Source organism: Camelus bactrianus, chromosome 7 (assembly GCF_048773025.1).
Source record: "Camelus bactrianus isolate YW-2024 breed Bactrian camel chromosome 7, ASM4877302v1, whole genome shotgun sequence".
NCBI lineage: Eukaryota > Metazoa > Chordata > Mammalia > Artiodactyla > Camelidae > Camelus > Camelus bactrianus.
The window spans coordinates 37,418,937-37,444,659 of record NC_133545.1 but is presented as its reverse complement, the minus strand read 5'-3'; the positions used below and the strand labels follow the sequence as shown (position 1 = coordinate 37,444,659).

General features: G+C 34.5%; 1 protein-coding gene across 1 annotated transcript in view; it reads right to left on the bottom strand.

The window, feature by feature from the left end:
* Positions 1-522: 522 nt before the first annotated feature.
* The window catches only part of TBX20 (T-box transcription factor 20), a 47,994-nt gene continuing 22,793 nt past the window's right edge, over positions 523-25,723 (bottom strand). Inside the window, exons 7-8 of the mRNA XM_010955388.3 lie at positions 2,844-2,956; positions 523-935 (exon numbers count right to left, since the gene is read on the bottom strand). Of these exons, the coding sequence (XP_010953690.2) occupies positions 595-935; positions 2,844-2,956 (454 nt within the window). The 3' untranslated portion in view covers positions 523-594. The remainder of the gene's footprint in view (positions 936-2,843; positions 2,957-25,723) is intronic.

The window sequence follows — 25,723 nt, the reverse complement described above, 5'->3', positions numbered from 1 at the left end:
ATCTCAGCTCCTTCTCCAGCAAACTAACACAAAGGAAAACTAAACATGCTTAAACTACAGCACTACAAATATTTCTCTATTGGCTCTCATTTCTACAGGGAGAAATGGACTTAAGTTAGTCATTATGCATTATGGTAGCTATGTTATATAGTATTGCCTCTTTGAAGGTTCTTGTAATCTGTGGGAAGTAGGAAGAAAACCTATACACATTGATTTTTTTTATACATTACTGCATCAACACAGCATTTTTAACCACTAGGAATAATGCACCTTAAGATTCATCTGCCTTGTATTATTAAACTTTCTGGTTAAATTGATATCCTATTAGTTGCAGGACTTAGGCTAGCTAAGAACTTTACACTGATTTTCTCTCGAACCCAAGAGCTGTCCCCCATCTGCAGATGAATCCTGGTCCATGGTGCTTTCCCTCAGTGGTAGGTTTTATTGTGAGTCCAGCTCTCCTCTTGAATAGGTCCCATGTCTCCTGGAGAGCCCCTGCTCCAACACCCCACATCCCACCCACCCAACCCTGTCCTATATTTCCATACCCATTTTTGCACATTCTGGATCTGGATTCTCCTATCTTTAGAAGAGTCATACAAATGGCGTCATCACAGCAGAGGAATGGCGCAGTCCTTGGATAGCAGCATAGGGCCCCTGCTGAAAGTAGTGATGGTAGCGGGGCATGTGGAATGAGGGGAATGTCGGGCCACTCCCCTGCATGGAGCTGGCAATGGCCGATGGGGTCAGAGGCATCCCAAGTCGGCTATATGGTGGCAGAGAGCCCTGTATGGGGTGAGGAATGGGTGTCGCTATGGATGCTGTGCTGGTGCCAAGAGCAGTCAGGGACTGTGGGTGCTGAAATCCAGGAAAACTGGATGAAGATGATACCCAGGAGCTGAGAGACAGATTATCAGATGTTGTAAAAGCTGATCCTGAAAGGAAAACAACTCATTAGACTGGAAACTTTCAATATGCAAATCAAGAATTACATTGTCTATAAGGGTCGATTTATTTTTTAAAAAAATATAATCTTCAGTTTAGAAAGAGAAACAGGTCAACCATAAGCATATCTACCTTTCCAGATACCATTTATACCATATATAGAAGAGGGAATTTAAATAGAAAAAGTCTTAGTTCATTAGATGATTTGCATACTCCCCGAAAGTGGCCAGAACACCTGCACCCTTCCTGAAGGTAATGACCTGATTCCCTTTAAAGGAGTTCCAAATAGCTGATATCTCTTCTAACGTCTCTAGCATCGCCATAAGTAAGGCTGGACAGACAGGCGTCAACAAAGCTACCTGGTTTCCAGAGCTGCTGTGAGACACCACAAGAGTGTTTTTCTTTTTTTTTTTTTTCTTTTTTTAACTTCTATAACTCTTTTCTCTCTTTCTCTCTCTCTCTTTTTGGGGTGAGGGGAGTAGAATGAGAACATTCACTCTGTTCATTATGTTTAAGACAAACAAAATCCAAACGCATTTTAATATGCCAACTATACTCGGAAGTTGAAATGTGGAAACAATAAAAAGCACTGCCAAAAATAAATAATAAATCCTTAGAAATTACTCTAAAAAGAAATGCATGATACTTACTTGAAGTTTTTCACACAACTCTATTGAGAGATGTAAGGAAAGATTTTAATAATTGAAGACATATGCCATATCTTGAATGAAAAATAGAATGTTTTTTAAAAGGCAGTTATTTCCAAATTATTTTATTGATTTAGTGTAAAACCAATGAAATGCTAATGTTTTTCCCCCTTCAACTTGATTCTCAAAATTAACAGGACAAATTATAACAGAATATTAAGATTTTTAAAATTGTAACAAGGATAGATTTTCCCTACCAGATATAAAAACATTACCAAGTTATAAAAAATAAATAATGCATTTATGAAAATAGCATAGTCCTGAGCAAAGTTTAGAAGCCAGATCAGTAGAAAATAATAAATTGTCATAAAACAAAATAAAATATATATGTAATTATATTTATCTAATACTTAGTGTATAATAAACACATCATTAAGAACTATCAGGAATGATAGGTTAGCTTCCATAATTTTTTATTAAACATTTGACAAGTTGCAAGAGTCTTTCTTACCTCACAACATCTAGAAGTTTAAACAAGAGTTGACACTGAATTTCCCAATTGTATGATTACTAGTAGCTCATTTGGATTTAGTTATAAGAGATGTCCTGTGTTTTGACTGTTTATGCTATTCCATACAATGGACATAAAAATATGACAGAGACCCTCCCCATACGAACATTCCTGTGCCCAGGCACGTGCCTCTGGTCTCTTTTCTCTGGCCTCCCAGATGCAGAGGGCTCCTGTCTCCTTGCAAAAAGATGAGCGTTTTAGAACTCCCCTACTCTCACCACCAGGGCCACCACCTCTACACAATGCACTTCACTAGGAGAATCTCCTTTTTAAAAGTGTTTTTCATTCTAGTCATTGATCCTAAATATTCCTGATGTAAGTAAAACAGATACATTCCCTGATTTCCAGATTGTAAAACTGAGATTCAGAAAGCCTAAGGGACCGCCCCTGAAGTCCAATAGCTCTTTGATAGTAGATCACAGACAAGTAACTCCTGGGCCCTGACTCAGAGGCTCAATGTCCTTTTACTGGAAAACAAACCACAGGAAAACTTCTGGCAGCATAATCAGTTAAGACATAAAGGCAAAATAATGATCAGCCTCAGGCTGTCCCTTCCTGAAGAGGCTTCTGAAATACAGTCTCTCCCCAGAGGAGTAGTGGTCTCCTCACCTTCCTGCCTTTATTCTCCTTTGGGTGCTCTTGCTCCCAGCAGTTGCACAGCAGCCCAGAAGCTGTCTTACCTCGATTCTGTGTTGTCTGAACCTCATCCCCCAGCACATCCTCTTCTCCTCCATAGGTACGGATGGGTGAGCGGGCATAGGAATGCTTTTGAATCAGGCTCTCCACACTTTCCCTAGGTTAGAGAGTGATACATCCTGAGTAAACTAAAAAGTACTCCAAAAAGGAGAGGAGTATTAAAGATAATTTACTAGTCATTAAAGTCATTTTCTCAACCAAAAGGCAACGACTTCAGGGAAAGACAACGTTCAAAACATACATTTATTTCATTGTAGACTCCTCAGAAACATGATCTCAGGCATACAAATACAAGAAACCTAACTGGATAGGACAGAGACAATCCCATGAAATCCTACAAAATGAGGTAAACAAGAAGCTATAAAACCTGACCATAGAAACATGGAATTTAATGATGTGAAAAAAATGATGGAGTACATTTACTATCAGGAGCTGCAATCTTGTGACTGCATCAGCTAATGCATACAAAACAAACTCACCTGATACAAACTGCACTGACTGAACATTTGATGAAATGTTGGCCCCACATTCAGTAATTAGTCATACAAAGACTCACTTTTTACTAATAAACATAGTAAATACCTAGAGTATATGACAAAATATGGATAGACTCGATAATGGACATTTTGAGATTCTTGTTGCTTTTAGACTGAAAATTTACAAAACCTGTGAAGGACACATAAATGGCCACTAAGGAATTTAGGCCCCAAAATAAATTGGTGCATTGTCTTTGTAGATGGTTTTTCTCTTGCAGCATAGTCTAAAAACTAAAGAGTGCAGTTAACTCTAAAAACAAAAATTTTGGTATTGGCCAGTTTGACCTGCTGCTATTAAGGGGGGGAAATAAAGAGTTTAACCAAAAGTGCAAGTTGGTAACAGGTAAGCTCATATAGTACACATCTCCAAGAAAAGCTGTGGGCTAAAGACTAACATTGAATTAACCACCAAAGGACAAAAAAGGGATTTTTAACAATTGTGTTAAATGAAAGACAAACCAAATACCAAATTTCATATTGAGGGATAAGGCAAACAAATAATATGTCATAATAACTTTTCAAAGTATAATACTTGTCAACAGTTCACATAGATGTACAGACTTTGTGAAAAAATACTTATAGTGAATTTGGTGTTCGAGAAAGCTTGTATACTCATACAGATTAAAGCATTTTGTCATGTAGCATGTGAATGAAGACTTAAGGGTATGCCTAAAAGAAAAAGATAATTCTAGCAACTATCCAAGTTATATCTTTGTTCCCAAAAGGTTTTAAAATAGCATACAGTATCATCTCATGTAGTCAAAATGACTGGGATGAGACAGAATCTAGATCCAATAGATTAACATACAGCTGTTTTAAACATGAGGCCATTCCATATTTATTGATATGGAATGATCTCCAAGATACAGTAAATGAAAAAAGTTAAGAACAGTGTATAAAGTATGCCACCATTTGTGAATTTAAAATATAAAAGGAATATGTATGTTCATATATGCCTGTATATGCATATTTCCAGAATGTTCCAGTTTCTAGAAAAAGAAGCTGCGTAGAAGAGGTTGTTTCTGTAGGGTGGAACCAGGTACCTGAGAAAATGGAGTGATGATTCCCAGATTTGTCTTGATTCCCAAATTTGTCCCAAATACACTTGGGTCACCTAGGGCTCTTTTAAATATATGTATTTTGAGGTAAAATTAACATATAGTAAGTGGCATATATTTAAAGCATACGATTTGATCAGTTTGGGCTTATGTGATGACCAGTGACACCATCACCACCACAAGTGAGATAACACATGTATCTAACACTTCCAGAAGTTTCTTCATGCCCCTCATGGTCCCTGGTTCCCACCCCAACAAACTTTTCCAAGGAAACCACTTGTATGATTTCTGTTCCTACAGATTAGTTTGCATCTTCTAAAATTTTGTAAAAATGAAATCATACCTTATATGTACCTTTTTATCTATAAAGGCTTCTTTCATTCAGCATAATTATTTTGAGATTCATTGTGTTGGACACATATATCAATAGTTCATCCTCTCTTACTCTGAGTAGCATTCTGTTGTATGGATATGCTATAACTTACCTGTTCACATGTTGATGGACATTTGCCTTGTTTCTAGTTTTCAACTGTTACACATGCAGCTGCCATACATACTCATGTATATTTTTAAATGGACATATGAGTCCATTCTTTTGGGAAAATGCCTAAGAATAGAATGACTGGATTGTATGGTAGGTATATGTGTAATTTTTTAAGAAAATGACAAACTATTTTTCAATCAGTTGTATCATTTAGCACTCCCATCAACAGTATATGAGAGTTCCATTCCTCCACATTCTCACCAACACTTAGTATGGTCAATCTTTTTAATTTCAGCTATTCTAATACACGTATACTAGTATCTCATCATAGTTTTAATTTGCATTTCCCTAATTACTGAAATGTTTCTCATCTTTTTTTTTGTGCTTATTTGCTTCTATATATCAGCTTTCATAAACTCTTCAAATATTTTGTTCATTTAAAAATTATTGTTGTTTGCTTTTGAGTTTCAAGATTTTTTCATATATTGTAGACATTATTCCTTATAGGATATATGACGGGCAACTATTTTCTCCCAGGCTGTGCCTTGTCTTTCATCTTTTAATGGTGTCTTTTAAACAGCAGAAGTTTTTAATTTTCATAAAGTCCAACTCATTGTAATTTTATGGATGCTTTTGTGGTACTACCCAAAAATTGTTGTCTAAACCAAGACCATGAAAGTTTCTCTTAATTTTTTAGAAGTTTTTATAGTTTTAGGTTTCACATGATCTAAAATTTGTCTTAGCTTTGCATATAGCATGAGGTATGGATGTGTGTTTATTTTTTTGCTCTTGATATTCAACTACTCCAGCACAATTTTTTGAAGACTACCCCATTTCCACTATTTAATTGAATAACCACTATTAATACTGCATCTTTGTCCAAAAAATATTTTCCCTATTTTTTGCTTTCTTTTAGGTTATATTTTATGATTTCACTTGACCTCTTTGTTGATTTGTTTGTTAGATATAACTTTCTTTTGATTTTTAGTGGTTGACTTAGTGTTTATAGTAAATATCTTTAACTTATCACAATGCACTTGGCAAGTGATATATCACTTTAAGTATAATGTAAGACTCACAATAATGTTCCTTTTTCTGTCTTCTAACCTTTGCACCATTCTTGTCAAACATTTTACTTTTACATAAACCCCCTCACTATATTGTTATTGTTATTTTTGTTTAAGCAGTTAATTACATTTTTAAAAGATTTGACTATTATGAAAAAAATTCAATCTACTTATTCTTGTAGTTACCATTCCCACTATTTTTCCTTCCTTTGTATAAATCTAGATTGGCATCTGATATACTTCTCCTTCTATCTGAAGGACTTCTTTTAACATATCTGTGGTACAATTTTGTGTGTCTGAAAAAAAAAGTCTTCAATTTACTTAAACATTTTTGCTGCGTATAGAATTCTAGGTTGATAGACTCTTTTTTTTCTTCCTGTACTTATAGAAATGTTGCTCCACTGTCTCCTCATTCACTTTGTTTCTGATAGGAGATCTGCTGTCATCCTTATCTTGTGTAATATGTCTTTGATTCCTTGGTTGCTTTCAATATTTTCTCTTCAGCACTGGTTTTGAACAATTTGATTATGATACACCTTGGTGCTATTTCTTCATGCTTTTTGAGCTTGGGTTTGTTGGCCCTCCTTGAATTGTGTGTTTTTAGTTGTCATTAAATTTGGGGAAAAAATTGAACATTATTTCTTCAAATATAATTCTTCTCCTACTTCCCCATCTACCTTTTGGGGGCTCCAATTACACATATATTAGACTGCTTAAAGTTTACCTACAACTTACTGATATTCTTCATGTTTAAAAATTTCTCGTTGCTCTCTGTATTTCATTTTGGATAGTTTCTATTGCTATGCCTTCAAGTTCTCTAATCATTTCATCTACAGTATCTAATCTTCCATTAGTCCCATCCAGTGAAGCCTTCATTTTATACATTGTAGTTTTCATCTTTAGAATTTTGATTTGGATCATTTGGAAATCTTCCATGTCCCAATGTTATTTTTGACTATATGGAATGCAGTTATAATAACTGAATGTCCTTGTCTTCTAATTGTAATATTTGTGTCAATCCTGGGTTATTTTCAATTGGCTAATTTATCACCTCATCATGGGTTATATTTTTCTACTTGCTTGCATTTCTGGTAATTTTTAACTGGATGCCAGTTGTGAATTTTATCTTGTTGGTTGCTGGATATTTGTATACTTTTATAAATATTATTGAGCTCTGTTCTGGGATACATTTAAATTACTTGGAAATAAATGATCTTTTGGGGTCCTGCTTTCAAGATATATTAGGTAGGACTGGAACACTGTTCAGTCTAGGTCTAATTTTTTTCTCATTACTGAAGCAAAACCTTTCTGAGTATTCTATCAGATGCCCTGCAAATCACAAGATTTTCCAGTCCATTTTGTTAGAACAGGTATTATTTTTATCCCTGTGTGAACTGTTTCCTCCAGTCTTTTCAGGTGCCTCCCCCCACCCCATCTCTGGTAGTTTCCTCACATGTATGTGCTGGTCAGGTCTCAGCTGAACACTCAAGAGGGACCCCCTGTAGATCTTTAGAGTTCTCCTCTCCTGTGGTCTATCCTGTGGATTCTCACTGTTTGGTCTCATTGAACTCTCAGCTCTGATTGCTCAGCTCAAGGAGTTTGCCAGGCTTTGCCTCTGTTCTCCCTGTGCCAAGTTCTAGATACTCTCTCAGACTATAGGCTGGGGTGATCATAGGGCTCATCTCATTTGTTTCCCATCCCTGGAGGATTATTTTCTTTTGTCGCCTTGTGCTCAGTATCATTAAAAAAATTATTTCATGTATTTTATATGTTTCTTAGTTATTTAAAGCAAGAGATTATACTTGGTCCTTGTTGCTTTACCTTTATCTGAAGCAAAGTCCCTCCTGAGGATCTTCTAAAAATTCCAAAACCAAGCCATACCCACAGACCAGGTAAACCACAATATATGGGGGTAAGACATAGGCTTCAGTAACTGTCAAAGCTCCCTATGTGGTTCTCCTGGGCAGGCAAGTTTAGGAGTGGAGGTGTGTGGTGGCTACCTTTCTCATATACACCTCTACACTGTTTGAACTTTGGGCATATTTATTCAAAATTAATTACGAATTATAAAATACCATGAGAAATGGTAACCTACCAATGAGTAAAAAGAGAAGAACTGATAGTCTAACATTGATACTTAGGGAACTTATAATGAATTGATAAAAGCGTGTCATTATCATGCTAATTTTTATATCAGTGTAGTAAAATGCATTGGAAGCAATGTGGTCAGTTGGAAATATCATTGGCTTTAAAAGTCATTCACTGAATGGCTGAATGGATAGATGAGTGTGTGGACCACATAAAACCATTTTCACATTCTAGTTGTGTTACTTCCTTAACTTTTCATCTGTAAATTGGGAAGTCATTCATTCATCAAAAAAAAAAAAAAAACCTATTCTGCACCTTTTATGAACAAGGCAATATTCTAGGAATTGTGGAAACAATAGCAAACAAAACATAAAAATCCCTACCTAATAAAAGAAGAGGCTAGAGCTGGGAGGGAGAGAGGGAAAGAGAGAGAGAGAAAGAGAATGAGAATGAGAATGAGAGAGACAATGAGAAAAATATGTAGCATATTAGATGATGATGATAGTGCTATGGAAAAATAAAAATAAAGCAGCAGATGGTGATAAGAACTGTAACTACGAGGATTAAACAAGATAAGGCATTTGAACTGCTCAAAACAGTGTCTGGCATATAGGAGGTACTCAGTAAATATAAATGCCGTATAAAAGTATATCTAAAGCAGGTAAAAAAATTATTCTCTTAGATGACACTTTTCTCCAATTTATTTTACCCATCTGAATAATCCTAATTCAGAATAGTGTGATCCAAACAGGGGCATTTTTCTCAGTGATTGACTGTTAAAGTCAGCAGAAAACCTGACTAGGATGTTATTTGCAGTTCTGTTATAAAATTATATCTACCATAAAAGATAAAATGTTAAGTGTTAGTGAGTCCATTTCACCTGTTTAAAAGTATAACCTATTTTAAAAAATCCCTGAACAAACTTGTTGAATCCCTTGAGTTGGACTTGTTGAAATGAAAATATTTTATCATTTGCTAAGAGGTACAAGTAAATATATTAAATACAAAAGTTAATGGAAAGGATAATTTGTCATGACATGGGTCCTAATTAATCTATTTGCCAACTGCCATGTATTTTAATCTTTATATGCCCACACTCTGGTAATGTTGGACCCCTGCAGTCTTAACAGCTGAGTCACTTACTCAAGGACTTAATTCATTACAATATTAGAAAGTGACTGTCTTTTTTGGATAAGTTGAATCATTAAGAAAAAAGTCAATTGAGATGAGCAACCCTTAATAAAATGATGAGTATAACATACATTTAAGCTGATATCCTTTTAGTCTGAGCCATGTGTCATACTGTTAATATTTAAAATGAACTTAGAAAAGAATTGGCTGGTTATTCTCACATGAGGAAAGAATTTGCTTCAAATATCCTAGAAATATTTTCACTTTGATAAAAGAATGAGTGGGCTGAAGTTATGGATGGTTTATTTCTAAGGTATATTCCTCTGCCCATCCTAGGCACATAAACTACTTGATCCAAGCATTTAATTTCAAAAGCAGAGTGCAGTATCTGCCTCCCTAAAAATATCCTTATATAAAATCATTTAAACATTTTTCACATACACACAAGAAAAATCATTGTTTAAATAACACAATGAATCACTGCCTTGTGAAATATTTCGCTTTTCTATGAAAAGTACATTATATTCATTTTGTCCTTGGAAGATCACTGCCATCATTACTTATTCTCGTCTCTAAGAGGGAGAAAAAAGGGATTTTATTGAAGTGATTTACTTGTGTCAGGCCTGGAAGTGAACTGAAAGCAATGGCAGTTCTTATATAAAGGATGGCATAATTAAGTTATTGCCTTTTAAGTGATTGAAAACAGTGGTGCAAATCAGGGCCATCGCTTCAAAGATGTTACAAAGAGTAGACAGCTCATGTTGTTTACTTTATGCCTAATCCCTGTTTCCAGCAGAATGAAAAGTGCAAAGAATTTGTTTAGCCTGGAAGCTTATTGTGAGGATTTCTAAAATACTGTGCCCTGAAAAATAAGGGATGACTCACCAAATGAATTAAGTGACTTAAGCATTACAAACTAGGACAGTGTCTTGTAATGCTCAGTTTTGTTACATCCTAAAGCAAGAGATAGTAGTTTTAGTAGCATTACTTTAGATTTTAATAGATAAATAAAATGAGTACCATTTCTAGACAGAGTACATCATTACCTTGGTATCTATAAGAGATCTCTTCTGACTGTTAGTAACCATCATTTCCAAGAATAATATACGTGTGAGAGACATAGTCATAGCCAGAAGATGGGCAAGATAGAGGGTAGCTTCAATGATTATGTTACTTCTGCCAAAATGTTCAGAACTACTGAAAGTCATTTGAGGAATTTGTCCAAACTCTAGATAAGCAAAACAACCTGCTCTATCAGTGCTGAACTGAGTTCCCTTCCTCTGTCTCTGAAACTAGAGTGCAAATTTCTCAGTGCTCAAAAAAGTAAAGCTTTCTCTTTTGCTTCACATTCTCCTTTGCATCATTACTATACCTAATATATTCCTCTTTTAACGCACTTACCTGGGTGGATGGCAGTTACGTGTTTGCATGACTGTCTCTACCACCATACTGTTGGCCTCTGAACAAGGGAGAGAAGAATGCTTTATCTAGGCAGTGGTTCTCAAATGTTAATCTGTTATGGAGTGAGTGTTTGTGTCCCCCAAAATTCATATGTTGAAATCTTAACCGGCAGTGTGATGGTTTTAGGATGTGGGACCTTTGTAGACAGTTAGGTCTTGAGGGTGGGGCCCTCATGAATGTAATTAGTACCCTTGGAAGAAGAAACAAGAGAGCCTGCTTTAGCTTTCTGCTCTTTGGCCATGTGAGGACACAGCGGGAAGATAGCTTTCTGTTTACCAGGAAGCAGGTCTTCACTAAAAACTGAATCTGCAGGCACCTTGATCTTGAGCTTCCCAGCTTCCTGAACTGTGAGAAGTAAACATCTCTTGTTTAAGCCACTCACAGTCTATGGCATTTTTGTTATAGCAGCCCAAACAGACTAAGACAGTGTGTATCAAAATTATCTGGAGGGCTGGTCAAAACACTTTGATTCAGTAAGTCTGAAGTACAGCCTGGGAATATGATTTCCAGTGTTTTTCCATGTGACGTTTATGCTGCTGACATGGAGGCCACACTTGGAGAACCACTGTCATAATGTAATGGTTACAGTGTGTTTGCTGGAAGCTGCTTAGCTCGAATCCTAGCCCTGCCACTTGCCAGTTGTGTGCTTGTGGGTAAATCAGTTCAATTCTCCATGCCTCAGTTTTCTCTTCTGCAAAATGAGGTTATTAATATGACCTAGACCTTAGGTTTATTATTAAGATTTGGTGAGTTAATACACATAGAGAGTTTATATTGGTACGTGGCATTTAATTTATTAGTCTTACTTAATTTATTGAGTCAAGACTTCCAGTCACTGTAACTTGCCATGTTTCATTTAAACCGTCCTATAATATACACGTCAGAGAGAAAATTAAATAAAAATTGTTATTTAAATTTACATTTTTTCTCTCTTTCTAAATATAGACCTAGGAAAAAACCTGTGTTTAGGGAGAAAATGTCAACTCCATTAAAATCAAATCTAATTTATAGGAAACAAAATATTTAAAGTTGTCCTTGCTCATCAGTTTGCTCATGTATACATCATGTCTTACTGCACCTTTGTAACTCCTTGTCACAATATTTTTCTAAAGATTTATGCAGATAATATTATAAATTACTGAAAGACAACGTATCAATATTTGTAGCTTCCACAAAGTACTTAATAAATGAAAACTTTAGATAATATAATTGCAGATGAATTATAAATCATTAATTTTAACTTGAGAACAAAAATATATTATGCAATCCATTTTGGAAAAACAAAATAACTCTAATCTTTTTGAAAGCTTTTAGATTTTAGTTTATTTTTATTTATTTGACTTAATCCTCCTAATTTTTCTTTTCAATAGTAATATACATTTCAGGTTTTATATTGCTATTAGCAACTTAAGTAAACTGTACCACTGGGGGGAAAAACTATTGTGTTTAGTTTCTTAAGTCTAACCATTGTGACTAGAGCAAAGGTCTCATGCAAAGTACGCATCATTCAGCCTCTGAATAAACTTTAGTAAATTGTGAGGCAGGGAACAAGTATTCTTCATACACAGATAGAAACAAGAACAAGCAAGAAAAAAAGGAGGACAAATTACAAGTATAAGTCAGTTGTGAGTAACTGCTACTCAAACTCACTGGTTTGTTTGACATTGTTTTGTAGTATAAATGTTTCCTCTTAGAAGCAGTGGATAAATGAATAACATTTTAAAAGCAGGAACACAGCTTCCTAGTGAAAAGAATTTTGTGATGACTACTTCTATAATTTGAAAAAATTAGTTGTTAAAAATCACCCCTTTTCGTGGTTGTTGTCAACAGATTATTTTATTAAATCAATAGATTTTATTTAAAAGCAGACTTTAATTTGGTTACCAAAAAGTTTACTTTCATTTCATCTATGCAATCCCTTATACTAACTCTATCTTCATTGGAGATGATAAAAAAGATGTTTCTTTACTAAGAAGCTGTGCTATCATATTCCTTCTCTGTATCTGGGCTTTACTTTCTCCTGTAAGATGAGGGTTTGGTAGGGAAATGGTAGGCTGGAATTAGATGGTTTCTAAGACTCATTATGGCTCTAACAATTTATGAATATATAAATACATAAACAAAATTAAAAATTAAAAATAGCTATTTTGAAGAAGTCCTGTACTAGTTGCAAAGAACCCTGAGTTCTAAACCCAAATCTACTAATTGTGTGATCTAGGCAAATCACTCCCTAGACCCTGGTTGCCTCATTGGTATAATGACAGATATAAACTGGATGGCTCCCCAAATCATTCCAGCCTCAAAATAAGTAAAGCAGAGACTATCATTACTAGCTTTTGCCATTTGCTTTCCATAGTATTTTTACTTTCAAGTAGCCTGCCTCTCATCTGGTGGCTACCCTTAACTTCCAGGTGATTTTTGGTTTGTTTTTTTAGCAAACCTTATTGAAATTATGTTTCACTTTTACTTTATTACAGAAACTGCATAATCTACTTTGTAAGAATCTCCATAACAAATATAGTTGTATTTATGAAAGATTAAGGGAATTAGCAAACTAAGTTATGAGCCATAGCCATTTCAATATGCACCTGTTTTCTCAGCCAATACAAGCCCCTGTGTGTGTGTGTGTGTGTGTGTGTGTGTGTATAACACACATATATATGTATAGGTATACATATATGTATATATATTTCTCTCATATATATATGAGATATATATATAGATATATATATATCCTTTGCATAAATCTTTTTGTTTTCCTTAAGATAGACTAAAAGACTGATATGAGAACTTAAGTTGTTGGTTATTTGGGTAACAACTACTAAGATGAACTAATCAGTTCATGATATGTTTGACTTCTTAAGGAGCCCTGAATGTCATAATATTCTTTTTCCCAAAGCTAGTCAGATTGCTTAGAAGAAAGCCCAGATAGTAGGGGAAGGTGAAGATGGAGAAGAGAGATGAACTAAGTACACAAAAGTATACTTCAGAAAGTCTCATTCTGTACCAAACCTAGATAAAAAAGTGACTAATATGTCCAAGATGCAAAGGTAGAAGATTTTTTAAAGAAATGCATCTTGTAGGACATCTACAGAGAGTACTAAGTGTGACATTCATTCAGTTGTAGCATTGAGTGTATCAAAATAGTGCAAGTGCCAGCTGTCTGGATGGGACTGTTGAGATAGTGAAGGGAAACCCACATAGTCCTCATATTTCATTACACCATGAACTTACTCCTTTCTGCTCCTAAGGTTATCAGCAGAGCTTTTGACAATTCAAAAATTATTCCACTGACAAGCTCACTAGAATTTAGTGCAGGGAGAGTCTTGGACTCCAAGGACTCCTCATTATAAGGAAGCATGAGGTACAAGAGGAGCAAATGAGTAATGTTTCAAAGGACTGATGCCACTTTGTTTCTGTCCCTTCATATCATCTGTAAGTGAAAGAAACAAGAAGGCAACACATCCAGATAATCCTCCTCTGGGAACTGGGGATCCCCTTCTGCCCTTTGATCAGGGACAATAAGAACAAAGGAAAAAGAAGGAGATCTTTTGATCATTCCAGAAAAAAGACTAAGTCACTTACATGGGAAAGAATATTAGATTGTCATGAGAGTTTGACAGCTACACTTTATTCCAGGAGACAGTAAAATAACCACATATTTAAGATAAGGCAGGAAAGAAAATGTAAGGCAGGGACTGTATATCAAGTCAAACTGACTTTCGTTAATGAAGGCCATAAACTGTCATGTTCATGCAAAAGACGAGGAATATTGGTCCCACTAGCCTTTCTTGAGGAACCAGGTAGAGAATGATCTTCAGACAACCAAAACACTGGAGAGACACTGATATAAGAAGCATCAGTGGGCATTAAAAATATATTTATTTGTAGAACTAAGACTAAACCATAGTTATAAGAAGAAAATACAGTATGTAATGACTATATTACCTGACAAGGCAGATGAGATACAATTCTCAAAAATGGAGGGAGAATGGAGAAAGATGATAAGTAGAATAAAGTTGCTGATAATCTATGTTTATTAACTGGGATTAAAGGGATATTACTTCAAATGCTGAAAAAAGAAGTAGGGGGAGGAAAAAAATAAGTTACTAGTTAAATATTGTTCAGAGTAGGGGACCTAAATATTAGAAACAGGGGAAGTAGGAGTTTTTAACAGATATTAGCATAAAGGAAAACAGAGCAAGAATATGAATTCTTGCTAGTTACCAAAAAAAAAAAAGATACAAAGAAAAAGGTTGCTAATAAAATAGACTACACAATAAACAATTAGTTATATAAAATACCTGTATATCTATTTAAGTAAAACAATATGACACAACTGAACCCAAATGCATTAATAGATACATTACATATATATTATGTACTTATGTAGTACAGATGTACATATATGTAATATAACGTTAACATACATTGTTATGCAAAAAAACAAGGTGAAAATGTATAGAGTATGTTAAAATTTTAGAAAAAGAGAAAGAAGAAAATATAAGCAGATACATGTCTATATAAAAATAGATAATGGGAGAACAATGCTTTTTTTTAATGGTTACTTAGAGGAAAGAAATAGGGTGGAGGATCACTATAGAATTTTGACACCTCTGAATAGGCTGTGTTCTATAGATTTGTCTTGAAACCATGTAAATTATTTATTAAATAGTCATATAAGAAAATTATACTTTTTTAAAATTCCAAAAAATAAAAAATACAAATAAAACAAAGAAACCTAAACGTATATCACTGGGTTAATGGTATGACTACAAAAAATTTAAAAATTTAAGAAAACACTCTAGTAGAATCTACACTAGGGACAAAAAGAACCACAAAAAGATTTTAAACTATTTTTAGTTGTCACATTGTTGGAGGTATATTGATATGCATATTCTGAGATTGCTGTGCTTTTGTATACTGTGAGATAAAGCAAATGAGCAATGATAAGATATTCTATCAATTATGGTTTTATTGAGAACTAGAGGCTCAGTATGAGGGAAAAGAGATACAGGCGTAAGGCAAGAGAGCCCATGTGAAAACCTTATCGTCCTGAATTGAAATGGAGAGTGTGAGTATGAGCTCACGTAGGATTTTATCTTTAAAGTGCACATGGGTGTGCACAAACATACCCTTCAAACTGAGAACAAGACTACCTCTTGAGAGGGGGCTTCTGCGAGGATTCTGAGAGGCTCACATTTGACTTATTTAAAGTTTAAGACTGGATTCTTATACATTTTAAATATCATATTATTTTTCTATTTTAAAGTGCAAATTTGGGAAATATTTTTAAAAGTATTTTCTAATCCTTTAATAATAAACTGGATTATGCTTTTGGGGTCTTTCCAACACCTACTCTCCCAAGTCCCTTTTATATTGTTCCCTAAAGGACTTGAAAGTTTCTAATACTCTGAAAGAGAAAAATAAATCATAACCTGTTTTTCAACCATTCATAATAGTTGAGGTACAAGATTAGAAAATGGCTAAAAATAACATAGATAATTGAAATCTACAGAATATTAAAAAGTATGCATCTCCAAGTTGTTACTTTGTCATCCTACTCTGTCATCTTTCCTCTGGCTTTTGAACTACAGGTGCTAAAATGACGCTAGGGTCATGTCTCAAACCACCACTGTAAACATAAGAAGGATAAGGCATTGACAGAGATCAGATCTCTCCAGCTTTGTCAATTAGCATCACCGTGTGGGCCTCAAAATGAAATTCTGAGTTTCTTCATTTTAAATAACATCCTAAGGAGATGAAATTTCTAGGTAGGAATTTTCCTTGCTGCCAATATTGCCACAGCCCCTTAAAGCTCTAAGCCTGGGATCAGCAAACTTTCTCTATAAAGGCCAGTTAGGAAATATTTTAGGCCCTGTAGGCCTTAGGATCTCTGTCAGATATACTCAGCTTTGTCATCGTAGCATGCAGGCAGCCACACACAGTACATAAACTGAAAAACATGACTGTCCTCCAATGAAACTTTAGAGACAATACATTTTAATTTTATATTATTTTTGCATATCACAAAATGTTATTTTTATAATTTTTTCAACCACTATAAAATGTGGTTAGCTTGTGGGCTGTACCAAACAGGTAACAGACAGTAGTTTGCCAACCCCTGCTCTAAGCTATTTATCTGACTACAGATGGGCCCCTTCCACCCTGCGCTGCTCTTCATGAAAAATTTACTGCCTGAGAAGCTCTACAAGCCAGCGTAGAGCTATGTTAGAACCAAATACTACTTTATTTCTAACACCAGAAGTCATTATGAAAGACCTAGGACTTATCCATAAATTGTGAACCTCTTTAGCAAATCTGCCAGAATGCTTGCTCCTCCAAGGCTTAATGTAGATAAAACTAAAAGTTTCCAGAATATCAGATTTGTAACTTTCTTTCCTGAAGTTTCCTTCTTCATCTAACTAAACTAATAGTCTTTGAGCTCTGAGCAAGGCCTGATTCCCACTGGACTTGTTTTCATGTGTTTGAAAGTTTTATTTAACGCCAGGGAGCTTTAAACATATTTTATAGAGACTCAGTATGAATTCTGAACAAATAAGGTGAGATAAGCCTGTGTGTTTAATTCTCTACCCCACTGACATGACTGAGAAAACAAGGGGAACTTAGGAAATTAGGGAAGTGCCAAGCGCATACTTCAACATTTTAGCCACTAACAGGAAATGAGTGAGGGAAGCATCAACCAGCGTGCAGTTTATCGCTGTACAGGGAGGAAAGCTACCTGGGGAGGCAATAAATGAAAAGAACTCTGTCATAACTTCAGCTAACCCCATCTCTGAGCAGCAGACATTAACGATAAAGGCAGATCTTTCAACATTTGATGGGAGCAGATTCTCACACTGTTGGAGGCTGTGAGGAAGGAATCCCATAGCAGCATGTGCTGGGCTAGCACACTGTATTTTTGGTACACTGAAGGGTGTGGGGCCAATGACCACGACAGACTCTGAAGGAGGGCCATGAGGTTGCACTGCTGTGTGTGGAGAGGGAACAGCTGATTTCTAGCTGCTGAGGCAGACGGGGTAATTTAATCAATGCAGAGTTAAAAGTCCCTCTTCCAAAGCTATCTCCACCTACCTACAACAACATCCTAACCCAAACAGAACAATTATATTTGACATTGGCACAATTACAATAAATTTAAATTATCACCCTTTCTTCAGTCTGTACCTGAAAGATTAAACAAAAATCCACATGGTTTTATTCAAAATTAATCTCAGCTCCTAACTCTAAACAAACACATCCCATTCTATACATGAACTAGAGAAAGAGAACTGGACATTAAAAAATATTCAGCAATTCAGAAGAAGAAAACTAATTTTAAAAAACGGAGTAAGTGATCGATTTTGGAATTGACTTATTCCAAGAAACAGGAAGAAATATTTCAAGTCTCTAATTTGTAGTTTCAAATTTTCAAAATGAGATTTAAGACCTTGTATTAATAAAGCAGGGACTAGCAGCCATGAAAAGGAAACAATCTTGAAATGTAGAATTATACCTGGGAATGACAAAACAATAATCACCACACTTTAAAAGAACTCAATAAGGAGAGCAAACAGAATACTGGATGCTGCAGAAAACAGAATCAGCAAATTAGAAGATTCATATGAGAAGTTCTCCCAATATCAGAGTAAAATGTTAAAGAGATGAAAATTATTAAACAATAGGTAAGAGAAATAGGGAATAGATTCAGGAGATGTAAAAAAAAAAAAATATATATATATATATATATAAAATAGGAGTTTTGGACAATCTGAATAGAGCAGACCAATTAGAAGCAAAAAGAACATGGAAAAGGAGGGAAAAAAGAACAGGAAGAAAAATTTCCTGAGATGAATACGATTTGAGTTTTCAATTTGAAGTTATCAATTATATTGTAAATATGAATTTTAAAAATTTACAACTGAAGGAATACTAGAACAGTATTCTGAATTTCAAACAAAATTTTCTGAAAGCATTTTATCAGGCAGGAAAAAAAGGTAAATTTCCAACAAAGTAAAGACAGTGAGTTTGGCGTCAGCTTTTACTCCACACTATTTAAATGCTAGATGACAAAGGAAGGTTGAAAGGGGTCTGAGGAGAAAGACTATGTCCCTGGTCAAGTTTATATATAATGGCAACAGATCCTCTCAGATATACAAGAACTGATATAGAAGATGACCCACATATTCTTTCTCAGCCAGTTATTCAACAACTGAGAATAAAATCAGAATACAGTTCCAGTATTTAGAGTATAATAGAAGAAATAAGCATTAAAGAATGAAATGAGTGTGATTAGAATTAAGTTTAAATGATTGTGGTTGATGTATTATGATCCTTACATTAACATTAAGAAGAATAATTGAAAAAGAAGATAAAGAAGGTTCATGAATAAAAATCTGGATTTGAAATCCCAAATGTATGGATTGAAGGAAGGGCAGTACAAGGAAGAATCATATACTAAGTATCTCCTATTTAACAAAAAAAGAATTTCTATGTGTAATTTCATTCCTGACAATAACAGAGAAATATCAATTTACAATTATGTCTTTCAGAATTTAAAAGCATAATTATATTAAAAAGAAATATAATGAACATTAGAGAAAGGACTTTGGTTTCAAACAGACTAACCTGGGTGTGAAGTTCAGCTGTCACAAATCATGTGAATTTGCATTAAATATTAATCTCTTTAAGCTTCAGCTATATTACATCTACAAAATAGGGATGATAATCATTCTTTATCATAGAAGTATTTTGAAGAATAGCTGAAATAAAATGTGTAAACTGTATGTCACTGCCTGACACATGGTAACTGTGGAATGTTAACCATAATAAAAGGGGGTACTTGATAAGTATAACAAAAGATAAGAAGAGAAAATAAAAGGTAAAACAAATAGCTGAACTAAATGGAAAGCAGAAACAGTTAAAAAGAAACAATACCAAACATATCAGTTGTTGTAATACTTGGAGATGGATTCAATTTTTCTAATAAAACAAAAGACCTTTCTATTAAAAGACCTTCAGACAAATTTTTAAAAATACATATATTCTGCATGCTATTTTTAAAAAGACACGTCATTATTTACTCAACAAATAGGTGAATGTTTACTGTGTACCAGGCACTAGATTCTGGGGATATAGAGGAAACAAAAGACAAAGCCTTGGACCAGTAAGATATTGGGGGCCGCATGTTCCAGGCAGAGGGTAAGTGAGTACAGAGGCCCTAATGCTGAGATGGGCCTGGGCATGTTCAAAGAAAAGTGAGCAAGACAACGGCTGAGTTCAGGGAGATAACTGGGAGGGCTGGGATCAGATTATATAGGATCTTACAGGCATTGTCTGGACTTTGGATTTTACTGTGAATGGGAAGGTGAGTCATTGGAGATCTCTGAGCAAGATGGATGTGGTCTGACTTCTTTCTTTGACAAGATCATTCTGATTGGTGAACTGAAAATGGACTTAACAGTAGTAAGAGTGGAGGTAAAAAGATCAATTAGAAAATTAATGTAATAATCTAGGAAAGAGATGATAATAGTAGCAGTGGAGATGGTAAGAAGTAGTTGGACTCCTGTGGATATAGTTTGAAGAATTAGTTGACTGGATAAGGGAAGTGAGAGAGAAAGAGGAGCCAAGGGTGACTCCCAGGCTTTTGGCTGGAGCAGTGGGAAGGATGCAGTTGAAAAGGGAATTAAGCAGAACAGGTGTAGAAAAGTGTGGTTGAACATCCTCTTGTGGATGTGTTAAACTTGTGGTACCCCTAGTGGAGAGGGAGAAGTAAAAGAAACAGCCAGCCAGGTCTTTGACTCTAGAGAAGCCAGAACCAGAGACATAAATTGGATAGTACTCAGCACTTAATGGCATTTAAAGGCATAAAACTGGGTTATATTACTGAGGGAGGAGATATGGACTGAGAGAAGGTCCAAGGACTAAGGCCTGGAGCACATAACTGTTTATAGACGGAGGACAAGAGAAAGAACCAACAAGGGGATGGAGAAGGAATGACCAATGGAGTAGAATAAAAACCAGATATTGTGAGAGGTCTTGGAAGCCAAGAGGAAAGAGAGAGAGAATAAACAATAGTGTCAAACCCTGCTGATAGGTGAAGGAAGATAGTACTGAGAATTGACCATTGGGCTTAGCAATAGGGAGGTCACTGGTGGAGTAGTAGGGGAGAAGGTCTAAAAGGCAGGGTAGAAGACTCAAAGAGAAGAGAGGAATTGAGAAGAGAACACACACAAATCCTTTGAAGGCACTTTACTATAAGAAGGAGTAGAAAACTGGGAGAATCAGTAACTCAGGAGACACATGGCATCATGAGAAAGATGTTTTACTTAATGAAAGAAATGTCAGGATATTTATTTGATAATGCAAGAGTAAGCAGGGTCTGTTGGCTGCAGTGATAAAGACTGTTACAAATTAAGAGGCAAATTAAAAAAAAGCAAAAACTATTAAGGTATAGTTATATAAGATTAAACAGTAGAACTCAAGTCAGGCATTAAATGGGACAGAAGTAAATGTAAATACTTGACTGATAAACTACAGAACAAACTAAGAAAGTAGTTAAATTATTCCTCAAAAGAGTACTGCATCCAGATGAATTTATGTACAAGATTATAAATTATCACTTCTTTGCTGTTTAAACTGATCAAATAATTAAAAAGAAGGAAAAAAGTGTCAGTTCATTCAAACAAACTAGCAGAAACCTGATACCAAAAACTGACAGAGAAGGAAAGAAGAAACAAAGGAAGTCTCTGTTATGAAGACTGATACAAAAAGTCTTAAGTAAAATACTGGTAAGTTAGATCCAGCAATGTATTACAAGAACAAGAGATAAAATCCAGATAGGATGTAATCCAGGAATACAAGGAAGGCACAACATAGACAGTATGACTAGAATTAATCATATTGTTATTTAAAAGTAGAAAAATAATTAAAATTGTCTTAGTGGGTGTTAAAAGAGCATTTAATATAAAGTCAATTAATATTCAGAACAAAAAGATTCTTAATTTAGGCATGAAGGGTATTCCTCAGTATGATAAAGAATATCAATCTGAAACCAACAGCCAACAGAAACCATATATAATGATAAAGCACTAGAGGCATTACTAAATAAGTCAAGAACAAGAGAAAAATGCTAACTATTATCATTAACTTTTTAATGGAGTCCTGAAAATTTTAGTCAGTGTAATAAAACAAGAAAACGACATTGTTAAAAGCATAAATGCGAGAAGGAAAAAGATAAAATTATCATTTTGCAAATGATATAGCAATCTAAGTGGAAAACTCAAGACTAAAAGGAAAAATTTTTAAAGCTGATTTTTTTAAGTTCAGTAAAATGGCAGAATGCCAAAGACATACAAGAATCAATAGCCTTTTACAGACTAAACTAGACAGAGTTCTAATTAAAAATTCTGTTTTCAAAAACCCTCTCCCCACAAAAAAACCCTCTAGTACAGGCTAGATAAACGAAATGTAATGTGAGCCACATATGTAATTTTAAATCATCTAGTTGCCACATTTAAAAAAAGCTGGTGAAATTAATTTTAATATTTTATTTAACCCTTTATGTGTGCAGAAGATTATTTCAACATGTAATCGATATTTTAAAACTATTATTGAGATATTTTCAGTCTTTTTTCATATTAAACACTCAAAATCACTGTTTGTTTTTTGTTTTTGTTTTTGTCTTTGTTTTGGTACTTACAGTGCATCTCAACGTGGAATAGCCACATTTCAAATCCTCACTAGCCATCTGTGTCCAGTGGCTATTGAACTGGACAATGTAGCTCTAGTAAATCTAGCTATGTGCCTAAGAAAATATGTGCAGGACTTAAATATTTAAAAATACCAAAACTTCTAAAGAATATAAGAAGAGGTTTCAGTAAAAAGATAAACATATGAAAAAAAAGGTAAACATATGACATATTCCTAGAAGGAAGTCTCAATACTTACAGATATTAATTTTCTCCCCCAAATTATTATATAAATTTAATACAAGCCCAATCAGAATTCTAATGACAAAATGATTGCAAAGACTGGAAGCATATATATGTCAAAGAATGGCAAGAAAATTTGAAAATGACATGTAAAAATGTTTGGAGTTTGTCATATCAGAAATCTAACTATCATCACATATGTATGTATTGTATCAGTTTACAAAAATTGTAACAGTACAATATTGGCAGATTGATAACAAGTCTGTAAAAACTACTATAGGTAATAGTTTATCATATACTATTAGTTAAGTATATGATAAAGAGGTAATTATAAATAAGTGGGAAAGGAATATATTAATAAATACATGGTGCTAGGGCCACTTACAAAAAATACACAATGATGTGTCTATTTTATATCTCATACAAAACCAATACTGCATGAGTTAAATATTTAAACAAAAACCTAGAAACCTAGAAAGCAGTAAAGTGATAAAAAATCTGTAGTCTAATATTTACATATTTATGTAACTTTAGGGAATATCTTTTTAAGATCAAAATCATAAAGAGAACAAATAGATTTGGTGATGAAATATTCTTTTTATCAAAAATACAAGTAAAAAGCTAATTTCAGACGGGTAAAATGATTCCACATATATGAACAATAAAAATATTAATACATAAGTAGCTTTTATAGGTCAGTAAGAGAGAAGATAAACAATCCAAAAGAAAAAAAAATGGGCTAAGGACATAAACAGGTCAAAAAGAAAAACAGGTCATACAAAAAGAAAAATACAAATTTTCACCTATCAAATTGGCAAAGATGAAAAGATGATCATCCTGTTTGCCAAGGGTGCAAAGCAGTGGACACTTTTGACCATGACATGGACAACCTTTCTTGAAGGAAACTTGGCAGTGTGTATGAAGAGCCTTTAAAACATGTATATATTTCCATTAAATGCAGTACCTAAACACAGAGTTAAATAGACATTACCAGGGGCTGGGGAGGGGAGGAGTGGAGAGTTGTTGTTAAATGGGTACAGATTTTCTGTTTGGAACGAAGGAAACAACCTGGAAATGGATATGGTGATGGTTGCATAACATTGTGAATGTACTTAATGCCACCGAATGAATACACTTAAAAATGGTCAAAATGTGTATTTTACCACAATTTTTAAAAACCCCATCACATGACTATAAACATTTATTAAGCCATTTTACCACTGTTGAACATTTAGGTTTTCCCCAATTTTTAATAATTAAAAATAACATTACGGTTAAAATAATGTATACCCTTTTACCTAGCATTTTTGTTAGTATTTATCTATGGTAATAGTAAGTAATACATGTAAAGATACACATTTTTCCTCCTGGCACTGTTTGTAATAACAAAAGGTGGGAAACCTAAATAACTAATATATAAGATTGGACAAGTAAATTATTGTACACAATGGAAAATTAGGCAGCCATTAGAAAGTTATACTACAGACATACTGATATTAACAGGAAAATGACTAAAAATAGTATGTGTGGTAATCTTTAAAGGAAATAAATGTTTGTATGTGCATAGGAAAGTATCTGGAAGAATATATAGTAAGTTTTTGCCAGTGGTTATCGCTGAGTGAATGGGATTTTGTTACTTTTCTTATGCTCTTTTTCTTTCTTTTCAGTATTTTTCTGCAGTGAGCATGAACTCTATTTGTAAAAAACAAAACAAACAAAACAGCCTAACAGAAGAAACTTAATTTTCAACATTTAAAAACCCTCCTAGTCATTTTTCCTTTCTCAGAGGTAACACCGTGACTTCGCTTACTATACAAAGTGCCCCTCCCCCAACCAAGTAAAAAAAGAAAAATGCCAACTGACAGACTGTCTGTAGGTTATTTATTATATGGCACCAGCAGATAATTCTTTCCCTGAACTAAATAACTATAAATTAGATTATATTAAGAAATCCCTATGGGATTTTGGTTTGCTTTTTAGCTGTCCATTGTAGGTATATGTGCAAAGCATCTAATGAAAGTACCTTCTACTTTTGCTAATGAGTTTCCTTTTACGAATGAGGGAGATGCTGTCCCTGAGAGTAAGGCTATACATGAATATGTGAGACACTCAGCTGAATGGAACCTCATAAAATGAAAGCAGGAAAACCAGAATGTCTTTAGAGTATCTCCAAAGCTTGTGCAATTGTAGAAAGAATAACAGTGTGAGTTTACAGGTGTAAGGCAAACAGATATAGTCCTAAAGGCATTTTTGTTTGGGTGTCCAACACAGTAGTTGTAAATCTGGAACAGGAAACTTGAAATCATTAAGGTCACATATTTATAACATCGTATTCAATTAGGTTAGAAAAGTGCAATTTCTGTCATCATGTCATAAAAAGATGTGTTTTTCTCTCAGATCTCTTATTTTTAAAAAGCTCTCTATATTGTTACAGATAGGGCTGTTTTCAATCAGTTACAAGGAGCAATTCAATTACTAGATGGTTTAGTGCAGTAACTGACTCCAGACTAATTTAATTTCTTTAGGTCTCCAAAGATCAATTGATCTGATTTGTCCTATCCCCAAAGGCTGTTTAGGAAAAATTCAGACTTAAATATCTGGAAATGAAATCCAAAACCCTTGGCCAGTTTCACACTACTTAGGTCATCTTGCAAACTTCCAGCTAGTCACATAAGATGCTCTCTTGGCCCTCAGACCATTGAAAGCTTCTTAGCTTCATGTACATGTGAATGTTCCCCACATCAGGATGTTTATTCAATAAGAGGAAAATGTGGCTGCATGCATTGTCAAATCCATCGTTCTAAAGGGCAGTCAGTCTGGGTACTTGTATCTCACGAGCACATGAGCTACTTAAGGAGCTATTTTTACTCTAGGAGTAGTTTATTAAGACTATTAAAAGTAGTCTTAGATGAGGTAGTTGGTAGGCAAATCACACAAAGATTTGGAGATAAAATACGCCAGAGGGCTGATGGCTAGGGTACCCCACTTGTTAGTAAAGATTTCAGGCCACATAAAAGAATAAATAAATACAGAAGATGAATAGGTCTGAGGATCTAACATATAAAATGGTGACTATAGTTGATAACACTGTATTGTATAATTCAGA